The sequence below is a fragment of the Hyaena hyaena genome, unplaced genomic scaffold, assembly GCF_003009895.1.
Source record: "Hyaena hyaena isolate Hyena2069 unplaced genomic scaffold, ASM300989v1 scaffold_89, whole genome shotgun sequence".
In the NCBI taxonomy this organism is placed as follows: domain Eukaryota; kingdom Metazoa; phylum Chordata; class Mammalia; order Carnivora; family Hyaenidae; genus Hyaena; species Hyaena hyaena.
Window position 1 is genome coordinate 1774416 of NW_024080719.1, and position 16625 is coordinate 1791040.

The 16625-nt window shown below is 40.1% G+C and overlaps 1 protein-coding gene across 2 annotated transcripts in view; it reads right to left on the reverse strand.

Moving 5' to 3' along the window:
- The window catches only part of GATB (glutamyl-tRNA amidotransferase subunit B), a 95580-nt gene extending 84028 nt beyond the window's left edge, over positions 1-11552 (reverse strand). For both annotated transcript variants that reach the window (XR_005528750.1, XM_039234332.1), the window contains exons 1-2: positions 11372-11552; positions 9338-9488 (exon numbers count right to left, since the gene is read on the reverse strand). Coding sequence is in view for 1 of the 2 variants with exons in the window: in XM_039234332.1 (XP_039090263.1) it covers positions 9338-9488; positions 11372-11547 (327 nt within the window). In the remaining variant the exon portion in view is untranslated. The remainder of the gene's footprint in view (positions 1-9337; positions 9489-11371) is intronic.
- Between the last annotated feature and the right edge of the window lie 5073 nt (positions 11553-16625).

Below are 16625 nucleotides of genomic sequence, written 5' to 3' on the forward strand. Positions count from 1 at the left end.
CCAGAAAGCAGGCCTCATATCAGATTTACTGACATATTTTCTCTCCTCTTCGGTTCTCTTCTTTCTGTTAATAGTAATACAGTTAACCCTTGAACAACATAGGTTTGAGTTCTGCAGCTCCACTAATACATGGATTTTTTTTTTTGATAAATACAGTGGAGTATTATAAATATATTTTCTTTTGCTTATAATTTTCTTACTGTTTTCTTTTCTAGAAGCTAGAACTTATTATAAAAATACAGTACATAATACATATAATCTACAAAATCTGAGTTACTTGACTATGTTACCAGTATGGTTTCTGGTCAACAGCAGGCAGATATGTTTTTGGGGAGTCAAAAGCTATGTGTGGAATTTTGACTGTGTGCCTCTAACCCCTGTGTTGTTTGGGGGTCAAATGTATATACTCTTATGCATAAAAGAAAGATTTGTAAAATATGGTATATAATGTTCCAGTTTTCATTCCATAGCTGCCAGAGCCAATTCCAAACATCTTTGATATGTAAAACCTCGCATGCTTTTTTAGACACTCTAATCCTGAGAAAAGAGGAGAATATTCTTGCGTACTGAATGGAAAACAGTTTTTACAGCCCTTCCCCCAGTTCAGGAAACAACAGACATTCACAGTTACTAGGAGGCTCTGTGTTATGTACAGATAAGAGCTTTCAAATAAGCAAAACAGGAGCAGAGTCACTAGTTCCTAATTAATCTAATTGTGGAGCAGCCTGATTATCAGAAGTAGCTATCTACTCGCCATGGCTGAGCAACCTACCAGTGGGCGTCAGCATAGGCAGCAATGCTCTTTGCTTTCTCCTGCCTTGGGACTGACACCAGGAGGGGGCAAGCATTTCAAATTACAGACTGAAGATAGGCGTGCGCGCGCGCATGCATGCGTGTGTGTGTCCAAGCAGGTTTGTCCATGCATAAATTTCAAACAAACTTAATGAAATCTCACCCTTACTGGAAACATTAGCAAATTATGAAACAAATAGACTTGTAAATTTGACATTTTATCAAATATGTTCTTTCCTATTTTTCTTTCCATTTCATGTCTCATGTAAAAAGCATTATAAGTAGAGAAATCAAGATGACACTGATAAGTAGGAAATAGTAAACTCTAGGCAGATAACCTAAGATTCTGCTTAAATTCTATAGATGAATAATTATTTAATAAGTTAAGGAAGATTCTGTATCAGAGTAAGAGATTTTACTAGGTCAAACTAATGAGTGAGGCTGAATCTCTGCTAATAAAACCAAAGAATGCTGTCCTAGGTTTAACTGTAATCCTGCCTATAAGCAAAATGGACTGAATGACCTTTTCGGTCTGAAGATTTATAATGGGATTCCATATAATTCTAAAACTAATGGTAAAATAAGAAGAAAAAATGCCTGTGGTCCTAAGAAACATTCAGAAGAGTCATCAATCAGAATGGGGGTGGGGAGAGGGGTTGTAACCACTGGTCAAAATAGTAGCCTAAGTGATAGATAGCTGGGGATACAGACACACTGGGGTTGGGGGGACTTGGGAGATGAAAACAAGTATTGTATCTACACACACACAGACCTTTATATAACCATACACATATATAAACAGACACACACACACACACACACACACACCCCTAAGCTCAAAAGCCAGAAAGGAAATTGGGGGTCCATGGTGGTAGTGGAGCTTAAAGCCATGTATCACCCAAGGATCACTTTAAGAGACAGGATGGCAAAGGGGTTATGGGTTTGAACCTGGAAGCGACTACTGGGTTTGTATCTAGCTCCTCTGCTTACTTTCTAATTGGGATGATGATGAGAACTGCCTGATATAGTTATTACGAGATTAAAAAAAGGTTAACATATATGAAAAAAGCACCTCAAAGAGCCCCTGACACATAGCACTCAATAGGTAAATGCCAGCTGATTTTACTACTATCATTATTGTTCACCGGGCAGAGAGGACACCAGATGTTGGCCACTTAAAGCCCTCCCCCCAACCAGGGACCAAAAGTCAAGGCTGTGAGACACCTGGGGCAGGGAGATGGGAACCACAAAACCCTGGTCCAGGCAGAAAATGTTCTGCCACCAACTGCACGAGTGGCTATGGAGAAGGCCCCCCGCCTCAAGCCAAAAGTGAAAAGAAAGTCTTGAGAAATCAGAGCCCCTGGCCTTGTACCTGGCATGGGTGTGGCTTGAATGTTGGCACTATCCAAGCTGAGTGATATTCAGGAGCTGAGAAAGTAACATGGAAACAGTTTGTTTAATAAAGCCCAATGGGCTTTGGTAGAGGCCGCCATGAATTCATCCCACGGAGATACTTCCACAATCCAGGGTATAGTCTTCAATAGGAAAAATCATACCGAATACTGAGCAGAATAAATAAAAACAAATCTACACCTGGACATGTCCTGGCTAGAGCTATCAGAGAGAAAAATCAGATTACTTACAAAGGATGCAGACTTCTCATCAGCAATAATAGACGCCTGAGGACAATGGAATCGTGTCTTCAGTGTGCTGAGGGGAAATAACTGTCAACTTAGAATTCTGTGCTATCATTCAACAGCTAGAAAAGACTGGAGGCACAGAAAAACTGAGACTGAATCACCCACAGACCCAGAATGCAAGGGATACTGACTGAGGCAGGAAAGAGCTCGATAAAGGGAAGTGAGATGTAAGAAACAGTGTTTGCTAGGAAAGGAAAAAAACAGATGGGAGCTTCCTCAACCTTCCACAACCCAAACTAAAAAGCTGCCTTTACACATGGGTTGGAGGGGCCATCTTCCCTGAAATTACAGAGGGAAAGCTGTCTTTCTCCCTGTACTTTAGGGATACCTCTTGTTTTCTCAGGAAACAATCTATCAATAATTTCCCCTTCTCTATATGTTACTCCTTTAAAACTGACTTTTAGTTGTTTAACAATTTATTACAGGCAGATATTTTCAAATAATGTATACTGAAAACCAGCAGTTCCTGCCGCCCTCACCCGCCAGTCCTGTTCCCTGGCAGCAACCACTTGCAGATCTTTGAGCTGTCTTGTCATGTTTATCTTCCTATTTTTAAGTAATATTCAGTGCCAGGGGACCTTTGGAAAATCCATTACCTGCTGGCCAAGGCTGCTGGCCATTTGCCATGTGACAATCCTTCCTTCATCTGGGAAAAAGACAGAGTTGATAGCTGTCCTAATGACACAGAGTTCTTGTTTTAGAACATGGAGCCCGAAGACGTGGCCCATTCCATTCCTAATGAGATACTTTTTTTTTTTTTTTAACGTTTATTTCTTTATTTTGAGAGAGAGATTGAGCAAGCAGGAGAGGGGCAGAGGAACAGGGAGAGAGAATCCTAAGCAAGTTCTGCCCTGTCAGCATGGAGCCCAGCATGGGGCTCAAACCCACAAAGCTGAGCCAAAACCAAGAGTCGGAAGCCTAACTGACTGAGTCACCCAGGCGCCCCCCAACAGATAATGTAAATAAAGTTATAAGGTAAGATATTTTGCAGTATTTTTATCTTACTTTGCCTCTTAGGAATTTACCCATGCTTGCTACTTTATTTATTGTATTTCTATTCAAGTACAACCCCTTGGTAAGCTGGGTGATGTTAAAGTCAAAAAGTCAAACTGGTAGGTAGGTAGGTCACTTCACCTCCAGGGATGCAGGTATTCCCACCACATGCATCAACTTGGGTATGAATAGTCTAGGAAGTAGATGAGCCTGTTCCTCCTCAAAGCCTGGTAAGGGTGGGAGTTACAGGTAGGGGGTGTGGAGGGGTCTGTCACTATTTCAACTTTGGGAACAAAAAAGATATTTCACCAGAAGGCTGAGAAACCAGTAAAGGTAATATTTGATTACTTAATATTACCTTTACATAAATTTTTTAAAACTTCATTGAAAACCCTTTTGACTAATAATATGTCTCTTGAGAACTCTAAATTTTTCACTCATTGCCTTATTTTTAAAAATTAAAAAAAAAAAAAATAAAAGCCAAAACCAAAAACCAATCTACCAACTTAGGGCCTGGAAAGGAGACAGAGGCCTCCCCTACTCTGTGTGTTCCTAGAGCATATTCTCACTTTTTTTCTTGCCTTATCAATTTGGAATGTGACTTCTGATAATGGTAGACAAGAATTTAGTTCTTTTATTTCCCCAAATCCTAGTTATAACAGTTTTTGTTAAATCAGTAGTTGGTTCTTCTATTATTATTATTAAGTAAATAGTTTTCTCAGCTGAGCTGTTAAGTATACCATGATCATATCTCTTTTCTTTTTTTTTTAAATTTTTAATGTTTTTATTTTATTTTTGAGAGACAGAGAGAGACAGAGCATGAGCAGGGGAGGGGCAAAGAAAGCAAGAGGGAGACAGAATCTGAAGCAGGCTCCAGGCTCTGAGCTGTCAGCACAGAGCCTGATGCAGGCCTCAAACTCACGGAATGGGAGATCATGACATGCAGTCATACGTTTAACTGTCAGAGCCACCCAGGTGCCCCCACATTTCCTTTCTTGAAGGCTGTGTTTTTCCTGGAGTTGATTAGTCTTCAATTCGTCATTTGCTTCATAGTTTTTACTTTACTTATTGCTTATTATTCTCAAAGACTCCACATGTAAAATCTTGTGTCTACACAAACATTAGATATTGCTATTCCCATCAATTACCCTTTTCTTTCTTGAGACAGCTCTGTTCTGGAGCCATCCATTAGATGGCCATCCACCAGATCCCCAGGCCTGCTGCAGAAATAGATGGCAGTCTGGTGCCTCTCCATTACTCCAGTAGGTTTTCATGAGAGTAAAAGGCTAGGTGTTTGAGAACCTGTCTGAAAATATTATTCTACTGTCACAATTAATAGTGCTGGATACAGAATTCTAAATTAGAACCATTATTTTCCTCCTAAGATTTTTTTTTTTAAGGCCTCATTTCATTCTCTTCCATCTTTAAGCACTTCTTTTAAGAAGTCCAATGACTTTATGGGACACCTGGGTGGCCCAGTCAGTTAGGCATCCGACTCCTGATCTTGGCTCAAGTCATGATCTCAGATTGTGAGTCTGAGCCCCCACCTTGGGCTCTGCACTGACAGCATGAAGTCTGCTTGGAATCCTTTCTCTCGCTAACCCTTCCCCACTCATTCATTTCCTCTTTCTCTCAAAATAAACTTAAAAAAATTTTTTTAAAAGTTTGATGACTTTCTGATTCCCAGTCGTTTGCATGTGAATATTTTCTTTTTTATATAAGTTCCAGTATCTTATCTCTATCCTATGCGTTCCTCCGCTTCATGATGACATGCCTGTATGTGAGAGTATTTTTGTTCCTTGTACTAGGTCCTTGGCAGGCCCTTCCCATTTGGAGATTCAGGTCCTTCAGTTCTGAGAAATCAATCTGTGTTATTTGATAGTTTTTTCTTGTATATGGTCCCACTTCTGTCTTCTGGAGCTCCTATGAATCAGATGTTGGACATCCTAGACTGAGTCTCTAATCTTCTAATTTTGTCCCCAACTGCCCAGTTCACTGTATTTGTGTTACATTTCCTGGAAGATTTTCTTAACTTTATCTTCTAACTCTTCTGGATTTTTTTTTTTGTCATCATAATTTTAATTTCTTAGAGCTTTTTGTTTTGATTATTTTTAGAAAGTACTATATGTTCTTATCTCAAAGGTGCAGCTTTAAAAAAAAAAGGGGGGGGGGCGCCCGGGTGGCTTAGTCGGTTAAGCGTCTGACTTTCGCCTAGGTCATGATCTCGCGGTTCGTGGGTTCGGGCCCCGCATCGGGCTCTGTGCTGACTGCCAGCTCAGAGCCTGGAGCCTGTTTCAGAGTCTGTGACTCCCTCTCTCTCTGACCCTCCCCTGCTCACGCTGTCTCTCTCTCTCTCTCCTAGAAATAAATAAAACATTAAAAAAAAAAAAAAAGTTAAATCTTTAAAAAAAAAAAAGGGGGGGGGGCACCTGGGTAGCTTAGTCGGTTAAGCATCTGACTTTCGCTTAGGTCATGATCTCGCGGTTCGTGGGTTCGAGCCCCGCGTCGGGCTCTGTGCTGACTGCCAGCTCAGAGCCTGGAGCCTGTTTCAGTCTGACTCCCTCTCTCTCTGACCCTCCCCTGCTCACGCTGTCTCTGTCTCTGTCTCTCTCTCTCCTAGAAATAAAATAAAGCATTTAAAAAAAAAGGTGCAGCTACCTTCTTTATCTGAGAATATTTATAAAAGCTTTGAATTTTTAAGGTATTCTTTTACCCTCTGCATTATCTGCTGCCTCTTATTTCTTTCAGTCTTTTTATTCTGGGCTGTTTCCATTATGTTGGAGAATTTCCTCAAATGTCTAGTGATTTTTGGCCATCGGTCTATGTTTTGAAGTAAGGTACTAAAATGCTGATTACAAGTTCAATGTAAGTATCCAGGGCTTGTTGACTCGTGGCGTGCATTCTAGGATGATCAGGCGGCCAGGCAGTTGTTGTTGTTTTTTTTATAGAGACCCCCACCACCCCAGTGTCAGTATCTGAAGCTCTTCTCTCCAGGAACACATAATATAATCTCCAAACAAGTTCCTGCAGATTCCTGCTTGGGGAACGAGAGTGATGGCTATACACAGTCACCTGAGCCACTCAAACAGGGTAGAAAAAAGCACCAGGCAGGCCCTGGGGTCTAGAGTGCAGACAATCTCTAACATCAATGCCTTTTCTCTACCGGGGGTTCCCAGGGATAATGTGTTACCAGTTGAATTTCTCCCAAAACTATAGATTCCTCAGGGAGAGGACCGTAAGTCTAACTGCTTCGTATCCAGATTCTGAATCAATTCTTTGTTTCCACCTCTCCCTGGCCTTCCACAATAATTAAGAATCCCATATCCTGACCATTTCTGAGGCTATGCAGGGCACACCATCTTGCTTCTCACTAGTCGCCCTTTCTGCAGGCTTTCTGTCCCTTTCTTGGGTTATAGTTAATTCAGCTCTGCTAAGTCAGTGCCTCCTCCATCTACCATCTCTCATGTGCTCTGGTCTCCCATTCTCTTATAGGTTTATAACCTTTAACTTGGTAACTTTTATAACTTTAACTTTTAAATTCTTTTACTGTAATTTCAGTGGGGTTTCTTTGGGGTGGGGAGAAAGACTGATTACAATGCATATGTTCAAACCTCTTTAACTGTCTTTAGCTCCTCTTCATTGGTTCCTCATCAGCATTTTTAAAAATTTTATTTTATTGCAGTAAGAATACTTAGCATGAAAGCTACCTTCTTTACACAGCTTTTAAGTGTGTAATATTTTATTGACTATAAATCATAGGTATTTAAGCATTCTCAAATCTCTCCAGTATTAAGAAAAATAGGACTAATAAAAATTTTCCCCTTGATTCCATGTCTCCTTTCCCACTCAAATGTCCCAAACACCTTCACTGTTTTACTGCTATGCTTATCATTGGGCAAGCAGCTTCTTCATGGTGTATAGCAAGAAGTTTTTCAAAGCATGTTGACATTTTAGTTATTTTGCATGGTCTCTAATATTTGACCACATTTAGCCACAAATGAAGAGCCACTTTATAGAAGACATGCCTGTCTGCAAATAGATCTATTTCTAAATGTGAACTATAACAAATACTTTGCTGGATTCTATATTTCCAGCGAGGAAAACCTAGAAAGAAATCAGACATTATGTGTAGTCTCTTGATAATGAACTACCATGTGGGGGGAAAAATGTTTTGAGCTCAGAAGGAAAAAAGAAGAAGTGTGATGATGAATTGCTTTCCATTTCACTAGTCTGAATAGATATTACTTTATTTCTACTATATCTGTGTTTCTGCCCACAAAGGAACTCATAATTTGTAACTGAAAAATTGTCTCTTTCCAAAAAAAGTGATTACTCCACAGACAGATACTCTAAGCCAGAGGGAGGAAGGGACAGACATCCCTTTATCTTTTCTCCAGAAACACCCAACAGCAAATCAAAGGTGAGCCTGGACAGGGTTCCAGGGAAGGGAGTCCTCCACAACCAAAAGCACAAGTAAAGAAAAAGTTCCAAGACAGAGACACTGCCCAATATACTCAAAGTCCTGGGTATAACAGGCACATTGGGGGCACTGCCCATAACCTTCTGCTCTGGACAGTAACTCTCAGAAAAGTAAAGCTCCACCTCTGCAAGCCTCCCGATGATCACGTCAACCAGCTTTCACTTGTATTTACATGTTAGAGAATACAAAATTCCCCCATCCTTCCCTCTCTCTCACCACCCCCACCATCTAGCTATACACATTCCTTCCGAAGATGGCAGGAAATCCCATACCTGGTCGATACTGTATGTCCTGCACAGACTATGATTTCTTTATTACCACAAATATTCATATTGTTCCTTCCATCCTTTTCTTCAAAATCCAGTTAACTGTATGAATTATAGGATAACAAGCTTGCTGACTGAGTACACTGGACCTAGTCATTCCCTGGGTTTAAGTGAATATGAGTAAATAAGTAGTTAACTCAATGTATACTGTGACTGATTTTTTCTATTATCGACCACTTAATTTTCAATAATCACAATCATTATGAGCCTTACACTATAATATCATGTGACATATGTTGTTTCCTGTGACTAGACTCCTCCTCCTCCTTCATTTACCTACCTAACTCCTACCTGGCTTCTTATATGGCTCAGATACCACCTGTTCCAACAAGCTTTCTTTTCTTTTCTTTTTTTTTTAATGTTTTAAAAATTTATTTCTGAGAGACAGAGAAGCAGCGTGAGTAGGGGAGAGTCAGAGGGAGAGGGAGACACAGAATATGAAACAGACTCCAGGCTCTGAGCTGGCTGTCAGCACAGAGCCCGACGTGGGGCCCGAACCCAAAAATTCGAGATCATGACCTGAGCCAGTCGGATGCTTAACCGACTGAGCCACGCAGGCGCCCCCCAACAAGCTTTCCAATCATACTCATACCCCAATTTCTCACAATAATCCTTCTCTTACAAAACTAGGTGTCCTCACTATGGGTTCCAAAACCATGCCCTTCATATCAACTTCACAGGCAAAATCACACAGTACTCTACTTGTTTATAAGACACTTTTCCCCACCTAGTCTTTACACTCCTAAAGGCAAGGAATGCCACTCATCTTTATGTTCCAGTTCATAACATAGTGTCTGGTATTTGGTAGACATTTTTAAATGTGTATGAAATGAGTGAATACATGTATGAATAAATGGATGACCTCTAGACTTAGAACTACAAACATGGGTCTTTAGAAAGCATTTAGCTCACCCTACTTCACTCCAAATCCCTAAGCAAATACTCCCTAAGAATTGTGCCAAGATGTTAAAACAAGGAAATCATTATCTATGACTAATAAAACATAAGCATTTTCTAATGAAAATATGATTAAACAAAAACCTTACCGGCAGAGTTCCAGGCAGAGATGCATCAAAAAAAGATACCAAAGAATTTGGAGGTGCTGCAAAGTGGACCTGAGATCCAGAGAAGAGTTTGGAGTTGGAGGCGATCTGGGCATGAATTTCCAAACCTACCACTGCTGCCCATTTCTGCTCACTGAAGAGAGAAAAAAAATGGTTAAGAAGTAGTTGGATCTGCAACTATGCTTGCATTTCTACAACCCTAAATCACACACATTAATTTCATATGTTTTTTACTTATTAAATTTTAGATCCTTACATTTAAAAATGTCATTATGTACTGATGACTCAATCAAAACCAATTCATAACGAACATCTACAAGACCTACAAAATAAAACGTATTTACAGCTTGTCATAAGGAAAGTTCATTGTACAGAGCAAGGTGATTAAGAAACAATTTGGCATCCTGAAACAATTTAGAAATGGGTATCACATGACATCTGCTTGGCTGACTTCAGTGAAAAGCAGCATTTTCTACATTAACTGTTCTTTTCCAATTAATAACTCAGTAAATGAAAGCTAATCTTGCAAACATTTTTAGAATTAACATAAACCTCATGCTTCTACTTCTATAGAAATAATGGTAAATATCATATTTAGAAAAGGAAGGGAAATGCTCCATCATGCTTTAAATTCATTTTATAACAATAGCTTACAAGTAAAATGGTCAGAGTGACACAGATATAATAGATCATCATTAAATCATACTCTTCCTAGGAATTTTGTGCAAATGAAAACATTAAACCATAAGATATGGCTTTCTTTTTTTTTTCCCCAATTCCCCAGATACAGTTTCAGGTTCCTTTTTGTTTATGCTTGATTGCTATCAATCTAAGAAGCTGTTAAATGCTATAATAATCTCTGGCCACTCCTACTCTACTGGGTCTATATGAATATTCCATACACAAATCTCTCCAGGTTCTTGTAAGTGTGCTTAGCCTTTCTGAAACCATATATCCTAGACAATGCATGTTTACACATACACCCCCTATGCCTTGTTCCTAATCTGCTTTTCTCCCAAGCAATTTCCTATATTATCTAGGTTTTTATTTGTTTTCATTTATTGGGTTTTTTTTTTTCAATCACTTAAACACAAGTTGTCTATAGTACTGCGAGAAGATTAATTCCTTCCTTTTAAAGTTTGGAAGCACTGCCTGAATGGAGAGGAATTAAACGAAAAACTCATCAGAATTCTGCTAAAACATTACTCAAAAGGGTTTTTTTTTTTTTCAGTTTTATTATCTGCGAGAAAAAATACATTTACAGTCAATCTAATTTATAAAAAGGAATAGAAGTTGAATGTTTCTGGACATTTTCCTTCTGTTGTCCTAACAGAAAAGCAAAAATAATGCCAACTTAACTATCTCAAAGGATGCAGTGATTACTAAACACGTGCCTTCTGTCTCTATTTAAAAAGAAACTACTTAAGTCTTATAAAGTATAAACAACTGTTTAGAGGCTATCTAACAAAATAAGCAAAACTCTCTAATCAGAGGGAAGATCTCTTTGTATTGGCTGCATCCTCCTAGGTCTAGAAACACGTTCAACATTAAACACCTCCACAGATAGGTGGAGTTTTTTGACAATATTAAGCCACCACCATCCAGAGCTTGTAGGTAAAGGATCCCGCTCTACCTTTAAAACACTGCTCTCCCACAGTAGCGCTAAATGTCAGCTAAGGAAGATCCCGCTTACTGTCACCGACCCCACTACTAGTGCTATTAGTAAGGTGACTGAATCCACTCTTGTGTGTCTGCAGTGTTATATTCAAGAAAACATCTGCGATTTTACACTCGCGAATTCCTCAAATACGCCTATCTACTTGATGATTTAGTGTGGAGGCGGGGGTGACAGAGGGCTAGTTTTGTGCTTTCATTTAGGCTTCAGGGCTGCAAGTTATAGTAAAGTACCTCCCGTCCATCACAACATCTAGCCTGAAGCCAGGCTGTAGCGGCCACCACCTCCCTAGTCTGGCAGTTCCACCTCACACTTAAGTGGGTAGTAATGAAATAGTATACCCTTTCTTTGACTTCTGGGCCGTGATGAGGGGCTGCTGAGCCACGAAGCTCTGTCCCCTTTTCCCGCTGGACGTGAACCCAGTCGCGGCCACTCTTCCGTGCCGAGAACCGCCGTCAATGCAGGCTAAAGCCCAACGCCTTCCAAGGTGGCACCCGCGCAGCACGGGCGCCGCCATTGCCCCTCCAGAGTCCTTGTCAGGTGACACAGTTTCCTTCTACCGCGAGGCTCTCTGGGAAGCGTAGTTCTAGGAGTGGATAAAACGCCATAGGCTCACACCGGAAGACTACTATTCCCAGTGAGCACTGCTACTCGAGGGCTGCCGGAACCCTGACGGGGAGGGGAGGGAAGGAGAGCCAGAGGAGAGGGTGGGAGGGTTCCTGGGTCGGGAGGTGTGACTCCTCCTAGCGGGGAGCCGGAGAGGAGAGGTTTGTGGCTGGGAGCATGTAGATGAGTTTGAGTTAAGAGCTGGTGGTGCCAGAAATCCTAAGGTAAGAATCCTGGCCGGGATTTTATACCTCAGTTGACCTTATAATGGTTGAAGTAAATGAACTTGACATCTCTGCGAAGACTTCCTGAGGTCCCAAATCCACGCAGTTATTTTTCTCTGTTTACTCTGCCCATTCAGACACTAATTTGTGCATTAATGCCACGAATACTCGCGTGCCTACTATATGCCAGGCACAGTTCTTAGGCACTGCGGATAAAGGAGTGAACAAGACATTTACGGCCACTGTTCTCGTTGGACTTAGGTTATTGGGAGAGGAGATCTACGGAAAAGTTAACAAAACTAGGATACTTTCATGTAGGTAATAAATACTGTATTTAAGCAGAGGTGCTTGGAGACAAACAGACCTGGATTGTACCTTCAGGTACATTTTTGTTTTCCTTTTTGTTCTTGCTATTTGAAACACTTTTCCTTACACGAGAAAATGCCTTAATAACAGATACCATCATCCCAACGGACTTCTTTTATTTATTTGTTTGTTTGTTTTTGCTTTGAAACTCAAACCCTTTCTGAAACTCTCGCTGATTTCTTGTATTTGAGCACTCAATTTAGAAAAGTCGTTCATCCATTCTCTATTATATCACCCTATTTTAATTTTCCACATAGTGCTTATGACTATGTGATGCTTCTGTCTCCACAAGCTCTTTGAGAATGGGGAATTTGTCTTATTCAACAAAGTGTTATGAGAGTACAAAGTAGGCCCCTTAAAAATATTTGTTGAATGAAGTAGTGCAGTGTGAAGAATGTGTTTCACAAAGAATGGAGTGGATGCCCTTTGTTGTAGTAGTTGTTCAGGAGGGAGATGATGAAGCAGTGTGGTGGTGGAGGCAAAGAGAAATTGACCTATGTGAGATGGATTCAGGAGATAAGACTGAAGGACTTGGTGATGCATTAGAAATGATGGTGATAGAATAGGTGTGGTCAAGTAACTCCTGAATTTCTGGCTTGTGAAAATGGACAGCTGGTGGAGTTATTCACTGAGATAAAGAAACTAGAAAAGAAATAGGTTTGTAAGAAAACAGGAGTTTGGTTGCCTTGGAGACAAACAAGAGGAGAAGTCAAGTAGGCATGGATGACTTCTGGATGGATGCCTGACATTGAGTATGGAGCAGGGGAAAAGCTGCATACTCTGCATACCTCCCACTGGTAGATTTTCAATTATGGATCAATAACCTATTGATTAGACAGCTGCAACCTATGATCTATTTCCATCAGTACTTTTGTACAATGATGATATTTTATGCAGGGTAATCCCTTCATGGAGGTGATTTTAGTCATTCTCCTCAAAATGTGATTATTTACTTTTTTCCATCTTTTGTTTTTTTCCGTCCAGTATCACTGATCCAAATTGCTACACTGGAAGTATTTATTCATGACCAAAATGAAAATGAGAGAAATGAGAGACTACAAAGTAGAGGTTCCAAAATTCCTTCCTAATTATTGACCTTTCTATCAAGTTCAGATCACTCATCAGATTCATTAGTATCTCTCCTCTGAATTTCCATATTGCCTACCTTTTCTTTAGGTGAGTTTGTTTTCTCTTCCTCATTTAGCACCTCAGATTTTTCTGGCCCAGACTGTGCATCAGAACAGTTGCTTCTGATCACAGCATGGTTCCATTTTTGATAGGACTGCAGAGGAAGGGGAATCCCATATCTCAGAAGTAAGCATATGCTATGTCCACCCTTAACAGTACCACCGCAAGGCCAACATGCCCTTAAGTCATTGGGGAAATAGTCTCCTTACGCAAATTGGCAAGGACTGTGAATTACATGGGTAGTAAACTAATCTGAATAAAAAGTCCATTTCAAATATTTATTTTGGTTTCACACAAACACTTCTTGACTGCTCTGTGCACTCAGGCCAGGTGAAAAGAATAAAGATTTTAGGGGGAAAAAAGAAGTAAGCATGGGCATCTTTTAGCTAAAAGGAGAGGGGGATCCTTGCTACCTTACCATACGTAGGCAATTCATTTCCTAACTTGAAGTGTTGGGGGTGTTTTGAAAACTACCATAATAGAGAGCAGCACACCTAGTGAAGATCCTCATTTTATGGGCAAAATGCACATCTTTGTTTAGGAAGCAGTATTATGCAGTGATAGCATATCACTTCAGAGGCCCCTACCCTACCACTAGAGGGAGAGAATCCTCTGCATGTAAGTGTATTTGATTCCTTTCACAAATGGAAACCTTCCAGTCTGATGCATGTTACATAGCCCTTTCCAAATCCTACAAGAGCAAATGGTTCCCTTCTCCCCCAAGATTATCTGTCATTTCCTGAAAGGCCCATTGGTTTCCTCATCCATCTAATGTCTAGGAGGGCACTGTTTTCCAAGCACCCCTCCTGTTAGTCAGGTGCTCCTAAGTTAGTAGGTACTCCCACCCAACCTCCTTCCATGGGACCATTTCTCACCTTCCTCCTGCACGCCAAGTCTGATATCTGTCAGAACTCTTACTGACAGCGCTCTAGCAGAGAGAGCTATTTTGGTTCCACCAAAAAGGTGGCTGTCATCTGGAAGACAGAGATTTTCATTTTCAAGAAGCTCCGAAGGTAGCAGGACAGGGTTTCTAGCAAAAACATCTTCTTAGGGAGAGTTTCTCAGCTCTTATTTTATTCACATAATTGACACAGTACAAATAAATTTAGAACAAGTTTTTAAAAAGATATGTAAGCCAGAGCAGGATTTTGAGTTGTTACTTATAAGTGGGAATAGTTAGAAAGTATGTCTAAAATAGCATGCTTGGTTTTGTTTAGTATTCTTCAGAGAGTCTTTGAATGTCAGCGTTGGATCAGACTGGCTTACCCCTGAGTTTGACTCAAAATCTCCATGTATCTATATAAACACATTGACTTTTAAACACAAATCATCACCCCCAAATCTAAGTTGTGTTTGATTGTAATCACTCCCTTTCTCATCCTTTTATTGGCTTGGGATAGGGGAAATGATGTAAAAACATGGTATCCCAGGATTTATGACTTCATCACTAATATGGGTACAATGTGAGAGAATTGTGCAAGTGGTTCTAATTTTTTAGAACCACTTGTATCATTTTTCATAATGAAGTAAACGATTTTAATGGAAACATTAAAATTCCAAGTAAAATTTTAAGGAGATAGTTTCCACTATTCAATTTAATAATTTATCACAGCAATGTACCTCAAAATGTCTTTATATGTAATTTTGAAACTTAAAATTGTGTTAACCAGTCTATTCTTTGATAACTACTCTTTCCTGTGGAAACAAAATAGTGCTTTAAAGACGTTTAGCAGACTGATAAACAGAATGTCCTTTGTTGTCTAATGGAGCTGAATGCAGTGTTTCTTAACACAGTTGTGAATTTAGTTCCTCTTGGGACTATTAGTTTCTATCTGTTCTATGGCTATAGTGCCCAGCCTGCTGTCTTAAATTTTGTGCTGTGTGGTAGGGAGGAAGGGTAGCTGGGTAGGTATAAATTCTCTAAGGAAAAAAAAGTCAACTTAGAATGATGTACATATGATAGAAAATGACAGCATCATCTTCACGTAAGAAGAAATTGATACAGGAAGGAAGTCCTGTTTCTGACAAAGCATTATGAAAACATAAGTTTCCCTCTTAGAAAAACCACATTTTAAGATCCAGTTAAGTGTCATTAGGGGAAGAAGAAAGACAGGGAATAGGTGCATGCTGGACAATTGGGAGAACAGGATTCATTTCCTTTTATTTTACCATTAAGTCTTGATTCTGATAAAATACTGATGTGAGGGGAACAATTGCTTTCTCGAGAAGATTGCTTCGGGGCAAAGAAATCTATAACTTTCTCTTCCTTTCTAAGGCAAAGAAATAGAACACCCTGTCCAATGTCTTTGTGGAGACGAAGTGCCATCTGGGGAAGATGAGGGTAGTGCATTGCTGCTATTAGGCTCGCCTGGACCATAAACTGTAATCTCCCCACTGACGTCCCTTCTTTCTGGTCTCAAGGGATGGTTTGCTGTTTCCCCAGGCCTTTTCTTTTCTAGAAATCTGACTCATCCTGGAAGCAAAGTGAAATTATGTGTAAGAAAGAAGCTTCCCCTCTGCACGTCTCCATGACTCACCATTTACTTGAAAGAAGAGACTCCTGAGCCTACACGTAATGAGTAGTAGAACATGTTAAACTTTGTGTCCCTGTAAGCTCTGTTTAGCATGTGGTCAGATTCCTGCTATGCACTAAGAGGCTCTCTCTTTTATGTTTTGGACTTGGATATTTACCTTGCAGAGTTACAGAGCTTACACACACACACACACACACACACACACACACACGCACACACACACACACATTCTAAGTAGTGTCTTTCCAGATCATGTACATATAATGATCAACAGCTTTTAAACTTCAAAACAGATGATTTTTTTGGTATGGCAGATGGTTCTCTTGATTTCAAGTCTAAAGATTTTAAAGAGTAAAAGTATGAATTTAAAGAACTACTCCACCAAAGACACAAGAGCTCTGATGAGACTTTTCCCGGAGTGAATGAAATCCTACTTGCTAATTGAAGGGAAGATGTACCAGACTCCACCGGAGTGGGACAGAAGGGAACAGAAAGGCTTATCTTACACATCCTGCCAGGTAATCGGTGTCATTACCTGTGAGTATCTGGACTGGGATCTCTATATCTAGGCTGCCCTTGAGCCAAGAATGGATGGGCTGCACAAAGCAATAAAGACTGAAATCTTGTTGGTGGCAGAGCCTTCAGGGCTCACCACCACTTAATATATGATCATTGAG